The sequence below is a fragment of the Rousettus aegyptiacus genome, unplaced genomic scaffold, assembly GCF_014176215.1.
Source record: "Rousettus aegyptiacus isolate mRouAeg1 unplaced genomic scaffold, mRouAeg1.p scaffold_m13_p_14, whole genome shotgun sequence".
Classification (NCBI taxonomy): domain Eukaryota; kingdom Metazoa; phylum Chordata; class Mammalia; order Chiroptera; family Pteropodidae; genus Rousettus; species Rousettus aegyptiacus.
This window is the reverse complement of record NW_023416289.1, coordinates 37,948,484-37,974,567: the sequence shown is the minus strand read 5'-3', so window position 1 is coordinate 37,974,567 and position 26,084 is coordinate 37,948,484. Positions and strand designations below refer to the sequence as shown.

Genomic DNA, 26,084 nt, shown 5'->3' with positions numbered 1-26,084 from the left:
ATTTAAATCACATAGAGTATGTTCTCATGCCATACACCTCTTCCAGGACCTGAGTAATGAACTTCTCTATTTCAATTACCTTGTGGGTTTCTGTTAAACTACAGCTCACTATCTGAGCTGTATGTAACAAATATTAATTTAACAAAGTTACAACAGGTCTACTAGTAAACACCTTCACATTTTGTGGGAATATCCTTATTTCTCTTTCATTTTTGAAGGACAGTTTTGCTAAATGTAGAACAACTATCAAAGTTTTCCCCCCTCTTTCAAAATGTTAAATATATCTCACTGCATTCTATCTCCCATAGTTTCTGATAAGAAATCAGCTATTAATCTTATTGAGGCTCCTTTTTACGTGATAAATTGCTTCCCTTGTGCTGTTTTCAAGATTCTCTGTCTTTGATGTTCAATAATTTGACTATAACATGTCTCAGTGTGAATGCCTTTGAGTTTATCCTGCTTGTAGGATAGTTGTAGATATGTATATAACATGTCTTCATTAAGTTTGGGAAGATTCTGGAAGTCATTTTTTCCAATATTTTTTCTGCCCCTTTCTAGTCTCCTCCTAGGTTCCTATTATGCACATTTTGATACAGGTCTCTCAGGCTCTCTTCTTTTTGCTTCATTTCTTTTTTTTTTTTTTTTCCTTCTCTTCAGACCAGGTCATTTTAATTGCCTCATCTTCAAGCTCATTAGGTTTTCTGCCTCCTCAAAATTGCCACTGAACTCTTATGGTGAATTTTTCATTTCAGTTATTGTAATTTGGTTTGAATTTCTTTTGGTTCCTTTTTATAATTTCTATTTCTTGACCGACATTCATTTTGTTCATATTTTATTGACTTTGTTTTTTGTCTGTTTGTTTATTGTTTTCTTTACTTCATTGAGCATATTTAAGATAGTTGGTTTAATGTTTTTGGCTATTAATTCCAGTCTGGTTTTCCTCAGTAACAATTTCTATCAACTTAAAAGCTAAACATAGATTATAATACTATCAATAATATGCTAGTGAATTCAGCAGCCAATTAAAAGGATTATATACCATGACTGAGTGGAATTCATCTCAGTCTTGTGAGGATGGTTCAACTTATTAAAATCAATATAATATGACACATTATTAGAATGAAGGGGAAAAAATGATATAACAGTCAATGCAGAACTATGTCACAGCTAAAACAATCTCTTAGAACAAAACATAACTGTTAATATTGTGACCTTGGATAGTTTCTTAGGATAGCAGAAGCACAAGCAACAAAAGAAAAACATAGATAAATTGGACTTCTTAAAATTAAAAACTTTTTTTTTTGTCTCAAAGGACATAGTTAAGGAAGTAAAAAGACAAAATGGGAGAAAATGCAAATAACATATCTGGTAAGAGACTTGTCAGTCCTTTGGGGCTGCTATAACAGAACATCATGCTGGTGGCTTATAAACAAGAGAAATTTATTCCTCACATTTCTGGAGGATGGAAAGTCCAAGGTTAAAGCACTAGCAGTTTCTGTGTCATGAGGTTCTGCTTTCTGGTTCACAGATGCACCTTTTTTTCACTGTGTCCTACCATGGTGGAAGAAACAAGGGAGCTCTCTGGTCCCTCTTTTATAAGGGCACTAATCCCATTCATAAGAGCTCAGTTCTCATGACTTAATCATCTCTCAAAGGCCCTACCTCAAAATACTATCACATTGGGCATTAGGATTTGACATATGAATGGGGAGAGTGGATGTCCAAAATCCAAACTGCATACTGCATACTACAAAGCAGAGAGAGATGTTTTTGACCTGCCTGCCAGAAAGCTCAAGAAGCAATGTGTTCCAGGTTCTTCACAGACTAAGGGATTTTTATGGGATAAATATTGAAGTTAGACTCTTTTTTAGCTGATTGGTTACCTAGTGGTCTTCTTTCTTATTTGGATCAAGGTAGCTGAGTCAGGGGAACAAGGAAGTCCATAGATTGCGTGAACAGAATTGGCATTTTGAGATTGGCTGGTGCCTTCTGTTGATTTCTGAGAAAATCCGTAAATTCCTGTAAGGATAGGTTAGGTTTCCCATATGTATCTGCATTGTCTCCATTTTGTCCCTGACATAAGTAACTCAGTTTTAGCTTGGAGCTATAGGAGAAACAAATATTCATACCATAGCAGAACTTGTACTCAGAATATATGAAGAACTCTTACAGCTTATCAGTGAAGAGAACCCAATTGTTATGAACTAGAAATTTATGTCCCTCCTCCAAATTCACCTGTTGAAGCCTTAATCTGCAGTATGATGGTATTGAGAGGTGGGTCCTTTGAGAGGTAATTAGGTCATGAGGCTGGCACCCTAATGAATGGGAACAGTGCTATATTTAAAAAAAAAACAAAACGGTGACTTCTCTCTTGGCCACTTGAGGATACAATGAGAAGGTGGCCATCTGCAAACCAGTAAGACTGCCCTTACTAAACACTGGATCTGCCAGTGCCATGATCTTGGGATTTCTCGCTTCCAGAACTGTGAGAAATAAATGTCTGCTGTTTAAGTCACCCAATCTCTGGTACTGTTATAGCAGCCTAAACTAAGACACTAATTTAAAATTGGATAAGGACTTAAATAGGCATTTCTCCAAAGATGTACAAATGGCCAAGAGCACATGAAAGGATGCTGACCATCATGTCATTAAGGAAATGCAAATCAAAACCATACATAGTACCACTTCATACCCAATAGGATGGCTATAATATAAGTGATGTAAAATAACAAATATTGATAAGGACGCAGAGAAATGTAAACCCTTATACATTGGCATTGAGAATGATGCGGTTACTTTTGAAAATGTCTTGGCAGTTTCTCAAAAAGTTAGGCATACAATTACCATATGATTTAGCAACTGCACTCCTAGGTACATACCCAAGAGGGATGAAAATATATGTCCACACAAAAGTTGTACAAAAAATATTCATAGTAGTAATACAAGAGTCAAAAGGTGGGAACAATCCAAATGTCCATCCACTGATAAATGGATAAATTAAAATGGGGCACAGCCATATAATGGAATAATTTAGGGCAATAAAAGGCAACAAAGCTCTTACCATAAGATCCAGCAGTTGTGGCTCCTTGGCATTTACCCAAAAGAGTTGAAAACTTATGTACACACACACAAAACCTGCACACATACCTTTATATCAGCTTTATTCATAATTGTCAAAACTTGGAGGCAAGCAAGATCTCCAATAGGTGAATGAATCAACTATGAGACATCCAGCCAATGTAATATTATTCAGTGCTAAAAACAAATAGCTATCAAGCCATAAAAAGACATGGATAAAAGTTAAAAGCATATTACTAAGTGAAAGAAGTCAGTCTGAAAGGGTACATATTATATGACTCCAACTATACAACATTCTGGAGACAGTAAAAAGATCTGTGGTTTCCAGAGGTTAGCGGGGAAGGCAGAATGAACAAAAAATGAAATTTTTAGCATGGTGAAACTACTCTGTATATTATATTGGCAGATCACAAATTTATCTACACCCATAGAATATACGATACCAAGAGTGAACTGTAGGGTAAACTATGGACTTTTGGAAATAACAATGTGTCAGGGTAGAGTGAACAACTGTAACAAATGGAAAAGGCTATGCATGTGAGTAGGAAGGGGATATATGGGAAATCTCTGTACCTTAAATTGAATTTTGCTGTGGACCTAAAACTTCTTTAAAAACTAAAGTCTACTTTTATAAAAAAGTAGAATGAAGTACTGACATGCTACAACATGAATGGGTTTTGAAAACATTAAGCTAATTGAAAGAATCCAGTCACAAAGATAACATATTATAGAATTCTATTTATATCCAGAATAGTCAAATTCATTGAGGCAGAAAGTAGATTAGTGGTTGTTAGAGCCTGGGGTGGTTGGCAGGAAATAGGGAATGACTGTTAATCATATGAGATGATAAAATGTTCTGGAATTATATAAAGATGATAGTTGAAGAACTTTGTGAATATATTTAAAATGCTGAATTATATACTCCAAAAGGGTGAATTTTATTGTATGTTAATTATATCACAATAAAAACAAATTCAAAGAAAGCAATATGCTATATTTAAAAAAATCACACAGCAGTTTTGCTAATTATCTATCCATAAAAATTTAGCTCAAAGAATTGTATAATCCTTTCCCTTTATTCCAACATCTGGTGTTCTTGAAATGATCCCATAACAGTCACAAAAAAAAAAAATGGTAGTAGGAAAATAATTTTGTTTTCTTTTTTTCCCATCAGACTTCTGGTATTTCATTTTTAAAACTGGACCTGGAGTTGTATAAACACGTTTGAGCCTCATATTTTATTTATCTGTGTGATAAAAATTATACAGATAAACTACAAGCACTAAGTGAGAAAATGCCTCAAAGTGTGGATTAGTTAGGTTATTGTGGGGATGGCTCAACAAGGAAACACTGGTGCCTGCCTGCACTTAGTACTGGAGAGAGCTGCCCCTCCAGCCCTAACCCTGTAGCCAGAAGTCAGTTCCTCCCCAAATGTCCCTGGTGTCCCTTCACCAGAGCTTAGGGTGTTTGTGAAGAAGTGAGTCTGTGCTCAGGCTGAGTCTGTACTGATTTTCACAGCCAGCTGTTGTGGGGATTCCTCTTCTCTGTATTAAAGTGCTGGAAGGTGCCATTGTTCCTTTACTGAGCCCTCCCCCTACACAGCCTGCAGGCCCAGGCAGGCACCAAATATGAGTCTCCATTAACCTGGATAACTCTGCTCTCACTGCATTCTGGTGATTCTGAGACCCCCATCTAACCCAATTAACATGCACAGCCCAAAATTCTTTCAGAGGCAAATCCTCCCAGGAGCTAGACTGGGCTCATGCTGAGACTTTCCTAAAATCTCTAGTCTACACACCTGAAACAACCAGTGGCTGACCTCAGCGTGTTCTGTACCTCTCGCTAAGGAGCCCCAAGCCTGGCAATAGTTGCAGCCAGCCTCAGTTCACAGAATAACCACTCTGAGGCCTCCAACACAGCACACCTCAAAACACAGCTCAGGCAGCAACCAACTGCAAGTTACTTTATAGCTTCTACTAGGGGCCCCAGGGTGGACACAGGTGGTATCTGAAATTGGCCTACACTGGAGCCCCTCCCAAGAGGCCCCAGAACCAACAAACTTGGTGGCCAGCTTCAGACCACACACCAGAGTACCACCTAGGAAGCACCACAAATAACACACCCAAAGTGTGATCTCAGCAGGCACCAGAGCCCTACTAAAGCAAATCCACTGTACGCGGTCAGCTGCCACACGACAGCTTGTCCACTGAAGTCACAACCAGTCAATCCGAGGGTCAATTCAACCCACTGACATGCCAACAGCAATCAAAGCTCAACTACAATAGGATAGCACGTGCAACCCACAATAAGGAACACCCCTGGAACACTCAGATCAGGTGAGTAGGGACACTGTGTCACAGGGCACCTACTACATAAGGCCACCCTGCCAAGACTTGGAAACACAGCAGTGCTACCTAATATATAGAAACACAGAGAGGCAGCCAAAATGAGGAGACAAAAAAGCATGTCCCAATTGAAAAACAGAACAAAACTCTAGAAAAAGAATTTAACAAAATGGAGGAAAGCAATTCAGCAAATGTAGAGTTCAAAATACTGGTTATAAGGATGCTCAATGAACTTAGGGAACAAGTAAATGATCTCAGTGAGGATTTCAACAAAGAGCCAGTAAACATAAAAAGGAGATAGAAACCACAATAAAGAACCAGTCAGAAATGTGGACTATAATAACTGCAATGAAGAACACATTAGATGTGATCAACACTGAATTATACGAAGCAGAGAATCAATCAGCCACCTGAAAGACAAGGTAGTGAAAAATAAAAATTAAGAATAATTTAAAAATTAGAAAAGTTAAAGGGACCTCTGGGGCAACATCAAGTGTAACAATATTTGCATCATAAGGGTACCAGAAGGAGAAGGAAGCAAGGAATTGAAAACTTAATTGAAGAAATAATGACTGAAAACTGTCCTAACCTGGTGTACCAGCCCAGGAAATGCAAAGAGTTCCAAATAAGATGAATCCAAAGAGGCCCACACCACGACACATCATAATTAAAATGCCAAAGGTTCAATACAAAGAGAGAATCTTAAAAGCAGCAAGACAAAAGCAGCAAGACAAAAGCAGTTAGTTACTTACATGAGAGCTTCCGTAAGACAATCAGTTAATTTCTCAACATGTTTAACTATAACAGTAAATTAAGGGAAACACATGAACACACATAAAAGTAGTAAAAAATTACAAAAACATAAACATGGAGAGGGTGAGTAAAAGTGTTAGTGATTTTAGAATGTGTTCAAACTTAAGCAACCATCAACTTAAAATAGACTGCTATAAACACAAAGCACATGAAAACCACAAACCAAAAATCTATAAGATAATACAAGAAATAAAGAGAAAGGAATTCAAATACAACACTACAGAAAGCCATCTACAAGAGAAGAGAGCAAACACATGAGAAAGGAACAGAGAACAACGAAAACAATAAGATGGCAATAACTACACACCTATTAATTAAATGCTCCAGTCAAAGGACAAATGGATAAAGAAGATATGATACATATATACAATTAATTGAGTATTACTCAGCCCTAAAAAAGAATAAAATCTTACCATTTGCAACAACATGGATGGACCTAGAGGGTGTTATGTGAAGTGAAATAGTCAAATAAAGACAATACCATGTGATTCCACCTGTATGTGGAATCTAAAAAACAAAATAAATGAACAAACAAAACAAAAACTCATAGATACAGAGAACATTTTGATGTTTGCCAGTTGGGAGTGGGGTGGAGGTAGAGTGAAAAAGGTGAAGGAATGAAGAAGTACAAATTGGCAGTTACAAGATAGTCAAAGGAATCTAAAGCACAGCTTAGGAAATATAGTCAATAACATCGTAATAACTATATATGGTGTGAGGTGGAGGCTTATTGGAAAATCACTTTCTAAGTTATATAAATGTCTAACCACTATGCTGTACACCTGAAAATACCATAATACTGTATATCAACTGTGATTGAAAAAACTTTTAATTGTAATAAAAAATATAATTTTAATCAAATTGTACTTGGTTTTCTATCCAGCTCTTCATACACTTTTTACAGCTATTTATATTTCATTTGTCACTACTAAGGGTGGATCTTTTTCTTATACTGGTTTATAATATACAAGATATGTATATCTTGTATACATATAGGATTGGGGTACTTGTATTTCATATTTGTAAAGAACTTCCCAAATTACTCTTAAAAGAGCTTTTATTTACTCTCCCTTCGAAAGACAATCTCTTTTGTCTATTCTTGTTTTTTAGTTTTTTCAGAAGTACTCCTACACAAGAACAAAGCATTCAGAGAGACACAATGAAAGAGAAAAATATAAGAATGTGGTACTGTTTTGATGAGGTTAAGTCCCCTTCTGCTTTCCCTTCCTGACATTTTACTTTTTCAGATGTTATTGGTACCCCTACCCTTTTATTTTTAATATATCAGACATATATTCAAAATTTCTACAGTATGTATTCTGCTAATCACTTCCTTTTTCTTTCTTATTTCTTGCTTTTTATCCCCCTGAGCTCTCCCTTATTACTGCACTGAGACTACAGTTAGAGCTTTTGAAAAATTAGCTGCCATTTGTTCTGACTGGTCTGCGTGTTTTACAAACCTGGAATGTTTTCTCGTGTGTGTGTGTGTGTGTGTGTGTGTGTGTGTGTGTCTCAATATTTCTCTGCCTATTACATTTGATAAAGGTCTAGTTCTAGCTGTCCAATATTGTTAACTATTTATCATGTGTGGTTATTGAGCACTTGAAAAATGGCTAGTCTGAATTAAAGAATGGCTAGTAGCATTTTTATATTGATTACATGATGAGTTTATATATAGTTTATTATATACAATATTTTAAAATTAAGTTCACTTATTTCTTTTTACTTGTTTAATGTGGCAACTACTAGAAAATTTGAAATTATCTCTGTGGCTCATATCATATTTCTATTGGGCAGTACTGATCTAGTTAGTTCACATAGCTGAGGAGGAACCCATCAGAGATTGTAAAGTCTCTAGACAAAACAATGCAAGAGCTTGGAGTTATTTTAACTGTTCAACAGTTTCTAATCTATTTTTTTTTATTCAATATGGATAGAGGTAGTTGAAGAGATAATTACCTTAGGTCCTGGAAAGTTTAAATTTGGAGTCTCTCCTTTTCATCCACTTGTCAATCTAAAATCTATGGAGTATATTCCTGTTCAATAGCTGGCTGCCTGGATAACACAGCCTACCTCAGAGCTATTTATGAGCATAAGATTTAAGCAGTGCAGTGATACTCCAGATCCTTAGGACCTATGACAAAAGTATTTAAATTCTATATATAGATTCATATATTTTCTTAATCACTATAAAGCACTCAAACTACTACTAACGGCCCAAAACAAAAATTCTGCTGCACTAACCACAGTGACTAAGTTGATTTAGGTATACATTTTTAAAATCCAGTTACTGTGTATCTTTGTTCCTGTATGCTATATATTTATCTTAAGTAAATTTCAGTCTCCACCCCATTTATACTGTAATAGCCACATATTATTTGCCTTCTCCAGTTTCCTTTCCCCTTTCTCCATACATTTTATAAAATAATAATAGCTCCCATTAAGTATTGCTAAGCATTAATGTGTTATGACGAACGCATATAACAGTTCTATAACAAAGGTAGAATTATCTCTTTAACATCGGAAAAACCGAGTTCTGAAAAGATGGTGATTGGTCCATGAAAATTCTAGACATTTAGATTAGAAACGACAGGGAATTAATAAATCAGGATACAGAATGGTGCCCTGTAAACATCAAGAATGATAATGGATTAATTTCTACATATACAATCGACTAATTTTTGACAAAGTTACCAATACACAATGGCAAAAGGATAGCCTCTTCAATAAATGCTGTTGGTAAAACTGGATAGCCACATGCAAGAGAATTAAATTAGACTCTTATCTTGTACCACACAGAGAAATCAATGCAAAATATATTAAAGACTTAAAGATAGATTGGAAAACATAAAATTCTATAAGGAAACATAGGGAAAATGTTTCAAGATTGGTCTTGGCAATGATTTTTTGGATTTGACACCAAAAACATAGGCAACAAAAGCAAAAATAAAAAAGTGGGACTCCATCAAACTAAAAACTTTCTGCATGGCAAAGGAATCAATGAAATGAAAAGGCAACCCATGGCTGGGAAAAAATATTTGCAAGTCATATATAAGAAACTGATACAACTCAATAGCCAAAAATAAAATAATAAAAACTAATTAAAAATGGGTAAAGAACCCAAAAAGACATTTTTTAAAAGAAGACATACAAATGGCCAAGAGGTACATGAAAATATGCTCAACTTCATCGATTATCAAGGAAATTCAAATAAAAACCACAAAGAGGTCAAAGAGGTATCACCTCACACCTATTAGGATAGTTTTTTTTTTTTTTTAAAGTAAAAGGATAACAAGCGTTGGCAAGGATGTGAAGAAAAGGAAACCTCTGTGCACTGCTGGTGGAAATGTAAATTGGTATGTCCATTATGAAAAACCGTATGGCAGCTCCTCAAAAAATTAAAAATAGAACTGCCATATGACCCAGCAATTCCACTTCTGGAAATCAATTGATCTATCTATATCATCTATCTATCTATCTATCTATCTATCTATCTATCTATCTATCTATCTATCTATCTATCTGTATTGTATACTTGGAATCTGCTAAAAGAGTAGATCTCAAATGTTCTACACACACACACACACACACACACACACACACAATGTGAAGTGATGAACACATTAGCTTGACCGTGCTAATCATTTCACAATGCATAAATCAAAACATCATATTGTAAACCTTAAATATATCCTATTTTGTCAATCACCTTGACGAATTTGGGAGGAAAAGAATGCTGGGGAAAAACATGTAATAAGTAGGCCATAAATGCTCAGCATAAAAACACAGTCACTCTCAAAACTTTGACACATGGAAGTATAGTCAATTGATAACAGTGATTGCATCTGAAAGTGAGTTTCTTTCTAAAGAAATGGTGATATGGATGGTAACACCAGTGGCACACTTGAGGTACAGTAAGTAAATAACTGACATAAGCAAACATTTAAACATTTTTATTATGAAACGGTTTAAATATACAGAAAGACACAAAGAACAAGAACCTACCTATAAACCCATAACCAGCCTTATCAAATTATAAGAATTGGTCATATTTGCTTATTTAAAAAAAAATGTTATTTGTATCCTTTGCATCATTCCCTCAATCTCATTCTCCCTCCCCAGAGGTCACTATTGTTCTGAATTTGATTATTTCCATGAATGTTATTATACTATTTCCATAAGGTATTTAGCAATGAAAAATATAGTACAATTTGCATGTTTTCAAATGTTATATAAATAAGTAGTACCATGTCATACAAAATGCTATTTCAATTTCACTGGTTTTGAGATTTGTCCATGTTGACGTAAGTATCTCTAGTTTATTCTACAGTTCATTCAACTTGAGTTCTAACTTTTATTCACCCTAACAGCTATTTTGATTGCTTTTAACTTTCATTCTCACAGTGCTGAAGTGGACCTTCATGTATGTCTCCCTGAACACACAAGAGACTCTGTAGAGGTTTAAGGGTGGATTTGCTGGGTCAGAGTACCCACATCTTCAATTTTACTAGGTACTGCCTAATTATTTTAAACACAATTGTTTCCAAATAACACTGCATCAACATTCCCATTACTGTACATCTTTCCAATCATTGGCAATGTAATACTTTTGCCAATATGATGATCTTGAAATCATCACTGTAGTCTTATTTGCATTTCCTTTAGCACTATTGATGTATATAGTCAATTATTCAACTATCTCCAAATCCATCCTTTCTTTACTGGTATAAACCATCTTTATCATATGCAAAATTTCTACAAATAGATCATGTTCAAGAATTTTCTTGCTTTTGTTAAGAATTCATACTTCATAGATGAATTTCAGAACAAAGTTGTGAAAATAAAGGGCAAAAAGGCCCATTTGAGAATTTTGGTTAGAATTGTAGTGAATTTGTGAATTAAGAATAACCTTATCTTGAGTCTCTTCAGTCTAGACTATATAATACTCAATTTACATCATTATCCTTCAGTTTTCTGGGTCTGAAGATCTATGGTTATATTTAAGTATTAACACTCTCACCCTCTGGAATTTAACTCCATGAAGACATAATCTTTGGATTGACCTCTGTTGTCTCCTCATACCTAAAACAGTGAGTCTCGGGCAAACAGTAGCTACTCAATATTCACTGAATGAAATTTTATATATGTCTATAGATATATGCACACATATGTGTGTATATTTATGTATGTGCACACATATATATGTATATATACATATATATGTCTGGATAGATTTCTTCCCTAAATCCCCTTTTTACAATCACTGAATTAAACAAAATTATGAACATTACACTTTTTCTATAGTGTGAAAGTTTAAATGTTTTCAAAATTACCCAGATTGAACCATAAAACTACCTGAGCCTTTTTATGAGACAGTATGAATTTATATATTTATCAGCTTTTGTTTTGCTTTTTTGGGGGGGAGGGGAGTTGAGATACTCTCTATTCTTTTATATAAATGTAAACTCTGTATTCTGTAAATTCTCACTTTAATGAGTTTATCCAATTCATTCTCTCTGGAAACTTCCTAAAACTGGTTATAAGTGTTATATTTCTACTACTTATGTCTATATTGATTACTCACCTAGAATACAAAGATTCCACTTATGTTCTAAAATTTTTAAGTTTCCCAGTTCCGATCTGTTATTTCTACTTTGTCCATTAAGGAATCTTGTTTTAGCTGTGAGAAGTGAGTTAATATATGCTGAGTATGTAGAACATTGGTGCATAGTGCACTCAATACACGTTAGCTATCATTTACTGAATATGTGCTATATTTTATATACTATATGAAGTACTTTACATGCAAATTTCTTACTTAATATGGATCAATCTACAACAGACACTATTCCATTTAATACATTTCTAAAATACAGTACCCTTTATTATCCCTATTTTAAGAATTAAAGAAAACCCTGAGGTTTAGATGAGTCAAGCAAATTACTCAGAGTCACACAAGAGACTCTGTAGAGGTCTTACACCAACAGTCTTTTTCATAGTAGTAGCAGAGCTATAATTTTCTAGAATGTAAGCTTTTCATCCTGGTAAGTGCCTAGTGCCCAGAGAGGGAGACTGGAATAAAATAAGAGGTATATAAGAACGAGATAATAAAGCACCTCACAGACAATTTTAAAGACCGTGGATGTTAGCTTAAGAACAATAGCAAGCAAAAAAAAACCAAACAAACAAAAACAACATTTTAATTGGAGGCAGTGATGTGTGTATTCTTACACTTCAAAAAGATTAGTTTGGGTGTATGGTGGGAAATGAATTTAAGGAAACCAAAAGTTGATACAGGAATACCTGGCAGACAGCTATAACAGTGATCCCGGTGAGATGGATCTTAGACAAGAATGATATTAAAGATGGAGAAAAAAATTTAAATTCCCGAAATACTTATGATAGGGTCTACAGGACTTGGTGATTGACAGGATTAGGTGGTGAGAGTGACTCCCCAAGATGAATTCTTTGATGATGAGCAAGATGTGCATGCTGCCTAAAAGTTTTCTTGCATTCCTTACATTCATAGGGTCTCTCTCCAGTATGTATTCTCTGATGTTGGGCAAGGGATCCACAATAACTAAAAGCCTTTCCACAAACATTACATTCATAAGGTTTCTCTCCAGTATGAACTCTCTGATGTTGGGTAAGAGATGAGTCATTGCTAAAAGCCTTCCCACATTTAATACATTCATAGGGTTTCTCTCCAGTATGTACTCTTTGATGTTGAGCAAGGTATGCAATCTGGCTGAATGCTTTCCTACATTCCTGACATTTATAAGGCTTTTCTCCAGTATGAATTCTCTGATGTTGAGCAAGGTGTGAATTCTGGCTGAAGGCCTTCCCACACTCCTTACATTCATAGGGTCTCTCTCCAGTATGTATTCTCTGATGTACAGTAAGGTATGCACGAAGGCTAAATGCTTTCCCACAAACATTACATTCATAAGGTTTCTCACCAGTATGAACTCTCTGGTGTTGAGCAATGGATGATCTATTGCTAAATGCTTTCCCACACTCAATACATTCATAGGGTTTCTCTCCAGTATGAACTCTCTGATGTTGAGCAAGGTAGGCAAACTGGCTGAAGGCTTTCCTACAAACCTTACATTCATAAGGTTTTTCTCCAGTATGAACTCTCAGATGTTGAACTAGGTGAGCATTCTGACTGAAAGCTTTCCTACATTCCTTACATTTATAGGGTTTCTCCCCAGTATGAATCCTCTGATGTTGAACAAGATTTGATCTCTGGCTGAAGGCTTTCCCACATTCTACACATTTATAGGGTTTCTCTCCAGTATGAATTCTTTGATGAAGAATAAGGGATGAGCTCTGGCTGAAAACTTTTTCACAGTCATTACATTTCAAAAGTTTTTTCTCTGTATAGATATTCTTGGGTTTAATGGCCATTAAATGTTTTTTAGAGCTTTTCTCATATGTATCATATTTATGTACTGTGTCCTCTTTTGGAATTATCTGTTGTGTATGAAGCAGTGTGTTCAAATGGAAACTTTCCCAAGATTTGTTACATTCTTGTCTTTCATCACCAAAGCCTTTTTCATGATTGATTGTCTCTTCCTTGAAGCATGCCTTCTGATTCACTGGTTGCCTCTCAAAAGGGCCCTCATATTTCCGCTCTTCTCTGAAATGGGAGTACTCAAGGCCACAGCTTGTCAGTTTTTCTATTATCTTCTGAGATGACTGTGCTTCATAAATGTCCTGCTTTGAAGTTAAGTCTTCACTTTTGCACGTAGATTCCCAGCCTGAAAAATATTTTTTAAAATGTCTCCTCTATTAGGTACCAGAAAAGTACTTTTATGAAAGTACATACATAAAATAAAGCATGTCAAATTAATAGCAAACAAAACCCACAGGAATATTGACTTTCATAGTTCTACAATGTGTAAGAACAGAACTAAAAGTACATCACACAGAAACTTGATGAGAAATAATTAGAATTAAAAGAAAATCAGAAGAGTAAATATCAGGTCAAGAAGAAATTATGAAATAAGAACTCTCAGCAAAGTAGGAATAGAGGAAACGTACCTCAGCATAAAGGCCATATATGATAAACCCACATCTAATATCATACTCAACGATGAAAAGCTGAAAGCTTTTTCTTCAAGATCAGGAACAAGGATGTCCACTTTCACCACTTTTATTCAATACAGTATTGAAAGTTCTAGCCAAAGTTCTTGTCTAGCAATTAGACAAGATAAACAAAAGGTTTCTGAATTGGAAAGGAAACAGTAAAACTGTCATTATTTGCATATGACATGACATAGAGAGAACTCTAAAGATGTCACCAAAAAACTATTAAAACTAATAAATGAATAATGAATGAACCAAAATTAATATTCAGAAATTGGTTGAATTTTTACACACCAAAAACAAAATATCAGAAAGAGAAATTTAAAAACAATCCCATTTATAATTGCATCGAAAACATTAAAATACCTAAGAATAAATTTAAGCAAAGAGGTAAAAGACCTCTACTCAGAAAATTGTAAGAAATTGAAGAAGATACAAATAAATGAAAGGATATACTGTGCTTAAGGATAAGAAAAATTAACATTGTTAAAATATCTGTACTACCCAAAGTAATTTACAGGTTCGATGCCATCCCTATCAAAATACCAATCGTATTTTTCACAGAAATGGAACAAATAATCCTAAAATCTATGTGGAACCACAAAAGACTCTGAATAGCCAAAGAAATATTGAAAAAGAACAAAGTTGGATGTATCATGCTACTTGACATCAAACTATACTACAAGGCTACAGTAATCAAAGCACGATGGTACTGGTATAGAAACCAAAACATAGATCAATGGAATAGAATAGAGTGCAGAAATAAACCCACAACTATATTGCTAATTGATCAATGACAAAGGAGGCAAGAATATACAATGGAGTAAAGAGAATCTCTTCAATAAATGGTTTTGGGTAAATGACAGATACATGCAAAAAATGAAACTAGGCCACTTTCTTACATCATATCCAAAAATAAATTCAAAATGAATCAAAGATTTAAATGTGAGACCTGAAACCACAAAACTCCCAGAAGAAAATATCACTCTTCGTAACTTTTTTTTTTTTGTATATGTCCCCTCAGAAAAGTTTGGAAACAAAAGAAAAAAAATAAACAAGACATCAAACTAAAAAGGTTTTGTGCAGTGAAGGAACTCATCAACAAAATAAAGAAATAAACCAATGAATGGAAGAACGTATTCACCAACGATACATCTGATAAGGGGTTACTATTCAAAATATATAAGGAACTCATACAACTTAACCTCCAAAAAAACCAAATAATCAGATCAAAAAATGCGCAGATGACCTGAATAGACATTTCTCCAAAGAGGACATATGGCCAATAGACATATGAAAAGATGCTCAACATTACTGATCAGGAAAATTACAAATTAAAACTATATGAGATATCACTTTGCACCTGTCAGAATGGCTATCATAAAAAAATCAACAAACAACAAGTGCTGGTGAGCACATGGAGAAAAAGGAACCTTTGTACATTGTTGGTGAGATTGTAAATTGGGAGGCCACTATGGAAAACAGTATAAAGTTTCCTCAGAAAAATAAAAATAGAATTATCATATGACCCAGCAATTCCACTTCTGAGTATCTGACCATAGAAATTCAGAACACCAATTCAAAAATATATATGCACCACTATGTTTATGCCAGCATTATTTAAAGTAGTCAAGAAATGGAAGTAACAATTAGATAAAGACGTGGTACCCATATGCAATGGAATATTACTCATCCATAAAAAAGAATAAAATCTTGCCATCTGCAACAACATAGAATGACCTAGAGGGGATTCTGCAAACTGAAATAAGTCAGACCAAGAAAGATTAATACTACATGATTTCACTTATATGTGGAATTTAAAAAGCAAAATAAATGAACAAAGAAAACAGAAACAAACTCATATATATATATGTGTGTATATATATATATGTGTATATATATATATATATATGAGAGAGAGTCTAATCATGTTGTATACTTGAAACTAATATAATATTGTATGTGAAGTATAATTAAAAGATAAATTTTTTAAAGGAGAAATTATGGAGGTAGTTGAACTCAGTTATAATTTTATATATGTATTAATAATACAGACACTAAAATAACCTCCAATTCTTACAGTTGCTTTTTTTAAGAACATTCATTGAAACTTGTGACAGGTACTGTTTTAGATGCTTTCAATATCATAGTAAGCAAAAAAGATCCTTACCTTCATGGACCTTATATTCTTGGGGGAGACAGAAAAGAAATGATTATTAAGTAAGTTTTATTTTATGTTAGAAGGTACTAAGTGCTACAAGAAAAGAGAAGCAGGTCAGAGAGGTCAGGAGTGTTGGTGACGTCAAAGATAGGAATCATTAATAAGTTAACATTTAATTTAAGCAAAGATTTGAAAAAAAAAGTGAAATTACTTAGATAATTGGAGAAAAAGTATTCTGGAGCCACCTTCCCCCACCCCCACCCCCCCAAAAAAAGCCTAAATGTTTGAAGAATAGCAAGAAGGCCAGTGTGAATGAAGAGGAGGGAACAGTAGGTAACAGGAGGTAAAGGATAAGTAGATTACTTAAGCATTACAGGTCTCCTAAAGAATTTGGCTTTTACTCTTAGTGGGGTGAAGCCACAAGTGTTATAAGAAGTGATATCTAATTACTGATTCATGAAAATATTGGAAGTTAGGAAGCAAGGGGAGAAGCAAAGGGACCTATTATTGTAGTAATCCAGGTGAAAGATGATGCTTCAGACCAGAGAGATATCAATGGAGTTATAGCAAGGTGGTCAGATTCTAGGTATCTTTTGTAGGAAAAGCCAGATTGGATATGGAATGTAATAGAGATGAGACAAGCATATCTTCAAAGTTTATGGTGTGAGCAATAGAAGGATAGAGTAGCCATCAACAGTGATGGGAAAGGCCATGGGTACAGCAGGTCTAGGTAGCAAGATATGAAAGTCTGGAGTTCATTTCTGAACATAATAAACTTAATGTGTCTTTATATTTTGGAAATAGAAATGTTATGGCAGATAGACACATGAAACTGAGTTTAAGATAGAGGTCTGGACCAGAGATTTAAAATTGGGAGCTGACAGTATATAAATGGTATTAAAGAGATTATACTGCCAAGAGAATGAGTGTAAAGACAAGAGAAAGGAGCAAGGAATGAACCCTAGAGAACTCCAACATTAAGATAGAAGTTGAGAAAAAAGAAAGCAAAAGGGATTAAAAAGGAGCAAATGTAAATAAAAAATCAGGGCTGAGAACATTAATACCATATAACATTAAATTAAAGGTTACAGTAAAAATTAACCTGTTCAACAATTTATACTGAAAAAGAACAAGATATGCTATTGCAATAACACACATAGTATTGGAATATGTTAAAAGATGTCACAAAAATAATTAATGAGAATAGCTAATAACAGTAACCATTAAAAAGTTATGTATATGTTGTGACTTATAAAACACCACGTATGAATCATTAGATAAATAACAGGCACATAATAGAATGTAGAAACTATGTGATTACTGTACTTTTTATACTTCATTTTTTCAAATAATATTATTTTGCACTTTTAGAATTGTTTTTAAAAAGCAATAGAAGAAAGCATAAAGAAAATAACCTCAGAAGATGCCTTTAATGTTGACAACAATGAAGAGGGGAAATACCTTATAAAATAAACTTTAGAAGAATGAGCAAAAGCTTTACAATTTTAATGTGGGATCTGCCCCCAAAACTCTTGAGTAAAGGGAGGACATACATACTTTGCTTTTGTATATGAATGATCAATAATGTAAAGTCATAAATTCTTACTATATCTATTCCATTCAATTACAATCAGAGCTTCATTGTGATTTTTTTAAAGACTTGTATAATAAGGAATTTGACAGGCTTTTGTCCTTTTCCCAGGCGGTAGCCCTAACCTTTCCTCCTGGAAACAGTGTTATTCATGGTGAGCACCTTGGATCACACCTAACAGCTTATACTAATAAGTTAACTCATTATGGACCCAACACAACTGACTCTCAGAAGCTGCTACACCAAATGAATATCCTGTTGGAACAGGAGTCAAAATATCTGCTGAAGGCCTGCGGCTGAGACTAATCGAACTGCACATGACAACAGCCTCAGGATGACTTCAACACTAACAGACTGAGGTAAAAGATCTTAGTCTAACTCAGTTTTTTGGCTTCAACACCAAGACATTTTCTCTAGCTGTGAGTTTACTGTACAGATTCCTGTCCAATATGAAGATAGATACAGTAAAAATCAACCTGTTCAACAATTTATACTGAAAAAGAACAAGATATGCTATTGCAATAACACACATAGTGTGCTAGACTGAGCTATTTCTACTTGGCTGTAAAAATCAATAGGAGAGGAGAGGGCTGGCAACTGACTTGATCCAAATAAGCCAGTATAGGTTCACAGACTTGATGAGAGTAGAGAAGACTGTGCTGGAGAAGGTGTGTTGGAAAGTCAAAGATACTACCGACTTTCAATTTCTGCAACTCTGTTATTCACTCATTCAAGAATTTGCCATTTGAAAGGAGGAATAGCCTTAGTTTTGAAAGAAAAGAAACTCAACTTAAGGCATGCCACTAAAGGATCACATTTGCTAAAGCAACCTTCTGTTTTGGCACTGTTTCTCACTGCAATGGAGATCCAAGCACAAAAATGTGTAGAGTTAACAGGAGCAGAATGTCTTCAGAAACATTCCAAGATAAATGGTAGTGATTTGACCTTTTGGCAAAAGCTCATATCCAAGTGTTTAATTGAATATTCATGAAACAAGTGTTCCAAACCAAATGTTCAGAAGTTGAAATGGATTGTTTCTGAGTGAACTGCACAACAACTGAAGCATAGTAACTACAGAATAACCCACCTTCCAACAACTCCTGAAACTGTCTCTTAATTGGATTATTACAGCAACAAAAAGCTCTTCTCTGAAGCCTTTCTCCACAATCCCTAACCATGGATTCCATAATGTTATAATGGATTTAAGCTGTGAAGCCTCAATGGATTAGCATTAATGTTCTCAGATTTAGGGAAACTGCCTAATTAACATTAGGGTGTGGTGGAATTATGCTTAAATTTGCATACAAACAAAGCCAAGTGCATAAATTTGAAATACTAATAACAAGTCTAGGAAGGTAAACTGTGAATCTTCATTTCAGACATTGATCCAGCTTTCTATATTGTGGTCAATATATTTAGGTGGTACTAAAAATGGTAACCTGCTTAATTTAAATTTAAATTTTAAATTGAGATTTACATCAAAACCAACACTTTACAAATGCACTTTTAAGGCATAACAAAGATCACTATTCTAGGCAATGAAAATGGTTTCTTGGCACCCATAATGTCTATAAATTTTATTGTTATATGAAAATTACATTTAAATTTGAGGGCATTTTATATAAACCAAACTACACACCTAGTAATTTTAGCATATTAAGTTATCTTTAATATTTTTTCTAGAAAACAGGTGATATTTGTGATAAAAGTTTTTATACAAAATCTACTGCTTCAGTCTAGTCCCATCAAAAAAATTAGTTTTTATTGTATTAGTAACTCAAAATAAATTAACGTCACTCTGAAAACTTTCTGATCTGACACACCAGAAGTTTTTACTATGGACTATTTTCCAAAGACTGCCATTGCCTCTACTTTATAATTTTGTTTAAAATGAAGAGACTTTCACTAATTGTCAAAAGTCTTAAGAAAAGTTAATAAACATTTTCATAATCATGAGGTTGCTCAGGTAGAGTTCAGGATTTTCTGTTATGCCAGTGAATATAAGGAGATCTACAGTGTTAAAAGTGTTGTAAACGATTACTCAGTGCAATGTGTAGTCAGAGTCCATCCAGGATGGCTGTACAATTCCGACATCATATTATGGGTAAATATGCACTGGAAAACAAACCAAGAAAAACAGTATATCTTATATTTTCGTAAACCATGTTTTGTAAATAAATTTTCAGTTTTCCCAAAAGGCTAATGTATTTCAATATTTTGAATACATTGGTATTAATTTTGAGTTAGCAGAGGTAACCTAACCAACTACCAGTATGTTTTGATACTAAGGGATATACATTTCAATAAAGTTATTGAAATGCAAAAAAAAAAAAAATTTTCTAAGGTAACCAGTATAAGAATAGAAATACATTGTATAACTTTCAAATAAACAGATGGAGAAGTTGAGAAACAATAAAAAAGTAGAATTTATAAAGTAAAATAAGATGGTGGAAATAAATTTTTAGTATTACCAAAAATGTAATTTACTACCATCATTGAGTAGATAACAGGATAAATAAATGTAGAAGGAATGAAATAATATAGAGAAGAAATACATGAAATTAAAAAAATAAATAAATTAAGAGGAATAGTGAAGTGAAAAATGAAAACACTAAAAAGTTGATAACCCTCTGTAAAGATTTGTTTCACCCTTTTGGAAGGAAGAAGAGGCCATAATAATAAATGCGACCAACTTTAAAAATAATGGACAACTTTTTCTAATAAATTTGAAAACTTACGCGAGAAGTTTAAATTCTTAGAAAAAATACCATATCTCCACGACTATAGGAGCATCTTAGAACATAACAGAAATTAAATTATCAATTTAAATTCTTTCCACACACACAAAGAAGTCCCAGGCAAAAATGAACAAAGTTCTACCAACCATTCAAAGAACAAATTGTTTTGATTTACAAATTCTTCTAAGGAAGAAAAAGAAGAATACTCACCAACAGAGACTATGACAATCTTGATTCTAATGTTTGACAATAAGAATACATGAAGGGTAATTTGAACCACAGGCTCACTGATAAACACAGATGCAAAAAAAGAAAAAGAAAATATTGCCCAATAGCAACTAGCCATGAATGCAAAAAAATATAAAGATGGGTTTGTCCTAGGAATATAAAGTTGATTCAACATTAAAAATGTAATATATAATGCACCCCATTAACACATGAAAAACTAAAAACCATCGAATCATCTACAGATACAGAAAAACATTTCTTAAAACTCAAAAGCTTTCCACAATCAAAACTCTAGTAAAAAACAAATTAGAGGATATCTATCAAAAACCTTTAAATATCAGAATTATTAATAACAAAATACTAAAGCACTCTCAATGAGACCAGAAGTGGACAAGAATGCCTGCTATCACTACTTCAGTTCACAACATACTGTATATTGAATACAGGGCAACAGAAAAAAGAAATTAAGGGCATAAGAATTTAAAATTAAGAAATTGCCATTATTCATAGACATTCCTGCACACACAAAAAAATCCAAAAAAATCTAAACATTACTATCATTAGCAGGAGAGCTTAGCAACATTGCTGGATATAAGGTTAATGTATAAAACTTCATTTCTATATATGAGTAACAAATGGAAATATAGACAACATTTAATATAGCAACAAAACTAAGATGCCTAGGAATTAATCTAACAGAAGAAGTGCATGACCTTTATAGAGAAAACTATAAAACATATTGAAGGAAATTTAAATACCTAAATAAATGAAGAGGTAAACCACATTTGCAAATAGAAAAATTTCCAAAATTGATACATAAAGTAAATAAATGAATCAAAAGCCAATAGCTTTTTGTTGTTTTCTGGTATAAATTGACAAGCTGACCCTAACCCTATTGTGATGGCCAAAGAGCAAACAAGAGCTTCTAAACAAGGTGTAAGGCCTTGCCCTAACAGATATTCAGTCTTACAATAAAGTATTTTCATTAAGACAGGCTGGTACTAACATAAGGAAATAGAGATCAATGGAATGGAATAAAGCTCAAAATCAGATCCATAAATATACTCTAACCTGATATGCTAAGAGCTAACATTCAGAACAATGAGCAAAGAGAACTCATTTATTCAATAAATATCTGGGACATTTGGTTTTCCATAAAGCACCAAAATTAAATTCTTACTTCAATCTCAATAATTAAATTCATTTGTATAATGGCCCTAAATATAAAAGGAAAATCTTCAGAAGTCAATTTTGAGAGTATCTATATGACTTTGGATTATGGAAAGGTTTCTTAAAACAAAATATGAAAAATATAAACTATATCTATATCTATATATATATATAAACTACACATATATGACAACCTTTCCAAAAATTGACAAAAGACTTGAACAGCACCTCACAAAAATAGGAAATCCAAATGATGCTCAATTTCTTTAGTCATCAAGGGAATTCAGATTATAAGTATAAAGAGACCCAGCAGGTTACCAAAGTGTGAAGCAATGAGCAATCGCACACACAACTGTTAGAAATGTAAATTAACACAAGCACTTCGAAAAGTAAAATAGTATTATCTATTAAATTCCTGGCTGTATCCTCTAAATGAACTCCAGCACAGTGCACTAGCAGTCATATGTAAGGTTCATAGCAGTAACATTTCAGTAACATTTACAATAGCATAAAACTGAAACAACTCAAATGACCTTCAATGGATTAAGTAGTTTACACAGCAGAATACATTACATTTCAGCAGAAAAAAAAAAAAAATTCAACGACCTTCCAGTCAAGATGGCGGGTAGGTAAATGCTGTGTTTGCCTCCTCTCACAATCACATCGAAATTACAACTAAACTACAAAACAACCATCTTTGGGAGTCACCTGAAGTCTAGCTGAACAGAAGTCCTATAACATTAAAAAAAGCCACTTCAAGACTGAATATTGTATGTCAACTGTAATTGAAAAATTTTTTAATTATTTAAAAAACAAAAACAAAAAATTCAATGAACCATAGCTAGCAAAATTGACATGGATGAATATCGGGAATATAATTTTGTGTTTAAAAAATGTCCATTACATACAAAATACATTTCCATGCATAAAAAATTGGAAATGGGGATATATGGTACAACCATAAAGAAAAGCCAAAAAATAATAAGCAAAATTATAGAACAATGATTACTCCAGTGAGGAGTGGGAATGAGCCATGAGGAGGAAGTGGTATATCATTAGGCAGGGGCCTTAAAGAACCTAAAATGCCATTGACAATTTTCTATTTCTTACACAAGTAGATTCATGAGCTTTTGTTCTATTATTACTACACATATGCACTAATACATATTTATGTGTGACTTATTTAATAATAAACAAAATTTAACCATATATATTTGATACTACAATCCGCACCAATTTTTTTCTCAGAAAACTTAACAAAGACATAAAAGATAGGTGAGAGGTTATGAGGGCATGGTGGCTGAGTTGGGGAGATGTCTACAATGACCCTGGTTCTTCTGAACTTCAGCCTTCCATTTTACCTTAATGCTTCCTATGTCTGTATGAAAATCATTCCTACACTACAAAGATAAACTTAGTATCTTCTCCCACAAATGTTTTCTAGCTTCTGACTTGTGTTTTTGTTAAAGGTCATCATCTTCCCAGTTACCCAGATTTCTCTGCTTCTCACCTTTTTCTCTCTGAGTTCCCCATTTATGTCAGCTTTCTCTTTATTCCATTTATGGCTATATCATAACTCTGCTACTAGCCTATTGTTTATTTATATAAATGTGTAACACCATAGCATTTTGCAAGTACCTTGTTTAAAGTACAATTTCAATAAATGTTGATTAAAGGACTATACTGACCATTAAAAGAAAACGAGTCATTTGGAGGTATACTACTACTAACAGCAGCTAACTATTGAGTTCATAATATGAGACAGGAACTGTTCAGAGCACTTCAAAAGTATTATCCCATTTTACAAATAACAAAACAAAAGCACAGAAGTTAAGTAGCTTGCCCCAAATTTCACTGCATGTAAGTGTAAGGATTTAAACCTGGTACATCAGTTATAGCTATCTGTTGAGCTCAAAAGTTTATCAGATAAGATTTTTAAAAGACTGGAAGAAGCTTATGAAACTGAGAAGAAATGGGACTCAGAGAATAGATACATGAGTTAGTAGAAAGAGGAAGTAAAGTGTTAAAGGAGAGATAGTTTCAAATAACAAATTTGGGAGAACATTCTAAAAGGCCCCAAGTTATACTAAGATCTAGAACATTTGAAAACATGTCAACAAAGAAAAGTGAAGAGGCGACACCTTTGAGTCAAGCTGAGCTGTTACCTGCAAAGGTTTTTGCCTGCCTATTTCTTCCTCACCCACCTGAGCATGAGCCTTTCGTCAGCTCTCTCTTCACCCTCCAGGGCTCTTTGCCTTCTTCCAACAATAATATCACATTTGGCTTAGAAAAGCAAAGTCCTGCATGTATGAAAAGAAACAGACTTTGGTCATGCTGTGGATATCCTGGAACTCATATCCCATCTTTGATCATCAAGGAAAAGGGAACTTAACAGTAAGCCAGAGAAAAATGTGTTAAGGACATGTATTCAAAGGAGAGGGAAGCTGAAGCTTTTGATATAGATTAGTAATAGACCTATTCACTGCCAACTTCACAAATATTAAACCATCACTTTGGTATGGGCAGCAGATATTCAGTCAAGCATGGAAGATGCTATCTGAAATTCCACAATGGTGGTAGCAAAGAGCCCCTTATGAGAAGAAATTCAATTCTGAAGCAAGATATTCTTACCCAATGATACCAAGATCCTGTAGTTCTCCAACATCACATTACTATACAGATGCCTCTGAGAAGAATTCAGACAATCCCACTCCTCTTGGGAGAAGTCTACAGCCACATCTCTGAAGGTCACCAACTCCTGAAATGAAATAAATGAAGTAACTATATTTACCTCATTCTTTCTGCCTCAGGCACATTGGGCTCTCCCTGATATTACATCCTCAAATACGTCAAGCATGTTCTCCCTTTGAGTCTTCTGTACTTCTCAGATCATTCTGTATAAAAATAGAAATGCTCCTGCCCCAGTTCCCTATCCTAACCCTGCATTATTTTTCTCTACAGAACTTAATTATTTTTTTTATATTTATTGTCTGCCCCCCACCTCCACTAAAATACAAATTCCATGAAGGTAAAGGATTTTTTTTTTTTTGTCACTGCTGTATTCCCAGTTACAGAACAGTATCTGGCACACAAGGTATTCAAATATTCACTCAATAAACTGAATTAATAAATGGTTTAAGAAGCTCAGGAAGCTATAAGATTAAAAGTGAGACTGAAAAGTGCTTGCTATATCTCTGAAAAATGTGCAGAGCAAATCATCAATTCCATGCAAATTCAAATACTTTAATATAGGGTACTTTAAATTTCCCTTTCTACTATATCGACATCAGCCTAAGACATATACTTATCTTTTAAAAAACTTTATCAACCACAGTTTCTCCTTCTTTCACCACCCATTTCTCTTCTTCACTTACAGCTAAACTATCTGAAAGAGTTATTAACTTTTATTACTTCTATCTTCACCATGAAGAGGAATGACATAATATGACCTGTGTAACAAGATCACTTTAGCTGCTCTGTTGAGAATAGACTAGAAGACAGTAAGGGTGGAAATAGGAAGACAAGTTAGGAGAGTATAGCAATGATCTAGTTGAGAGATGATGATTCAGACCAGAACGGAAGCAGTGCTTGTATTACAAAGTGGTCAGTTTCTGGATATCTTCTAAAGGTTGAACAAACAACTTCCTTATGGAAGAATTTTAGCTTGAGCACCTGAAACAAGGAAGTATGTAAGAGTTTCCTAATTGGTTTCCCTATTTCTATCCTTGTCGCATTAGGTTTATTCTCAATAGCAGCCAGAGTGATCCTATTAAATGAGAATCAGATCATGTGACTCTTATGCCCCAAAACGTCCAATGGCTCATTTCATTCAGTTTGAGATGTCTGAGTTTGAGTATCTATTATACAAT

At 34.0% G+C, this 26,084-nt stretch overlaps 1 protein-coding gene and 1 pseudogene across 8 annotated transcripts in view; one reads left to right on the top strand and one right to left on the bottom strand.

The window, feature by feature from the left end:
- Nucleotides 1–10,173: 10,173 nt before the first annotated feature.
- The window catches only part of LOC107504233 (zinc finger protein 570), a 40,910-nt gene continuing 24,999 nt past the window's right edge, over nucleotides 10,174–26,084 (bottom strand). For all 8 annotated transcript variants that reach the window (XM_036231601.1, XM_036231604.1, XM_036231602.1 and 5 more), the window contains 3 exons: nucleotides 24,847–24,973; nucleotides 24,420–24,515; nucleotides 10,174–13,999 (listed from right to left, as the gene is read on the bottom strand). In XM_036231601.1, coding sequence (XP_036087494.1) covers nucleotides 12,645–13,999; nucleotides 24,420–24,515; nucleotides 24,847–24,973 — 1,578 coding nt within the window. In that variant the 3' untranslated portion in view covers nucleotides 10,174–12,644. The remainder of the gene's footprint in view (nucleotides 14,000–24,419; nucleotides 24,516–24,846; nucleotides 24,974–26,084) is intronic.
- On the top strand, nucleotides 18,635–19,196 carry LOC118611418 (annotated as a pseudogene).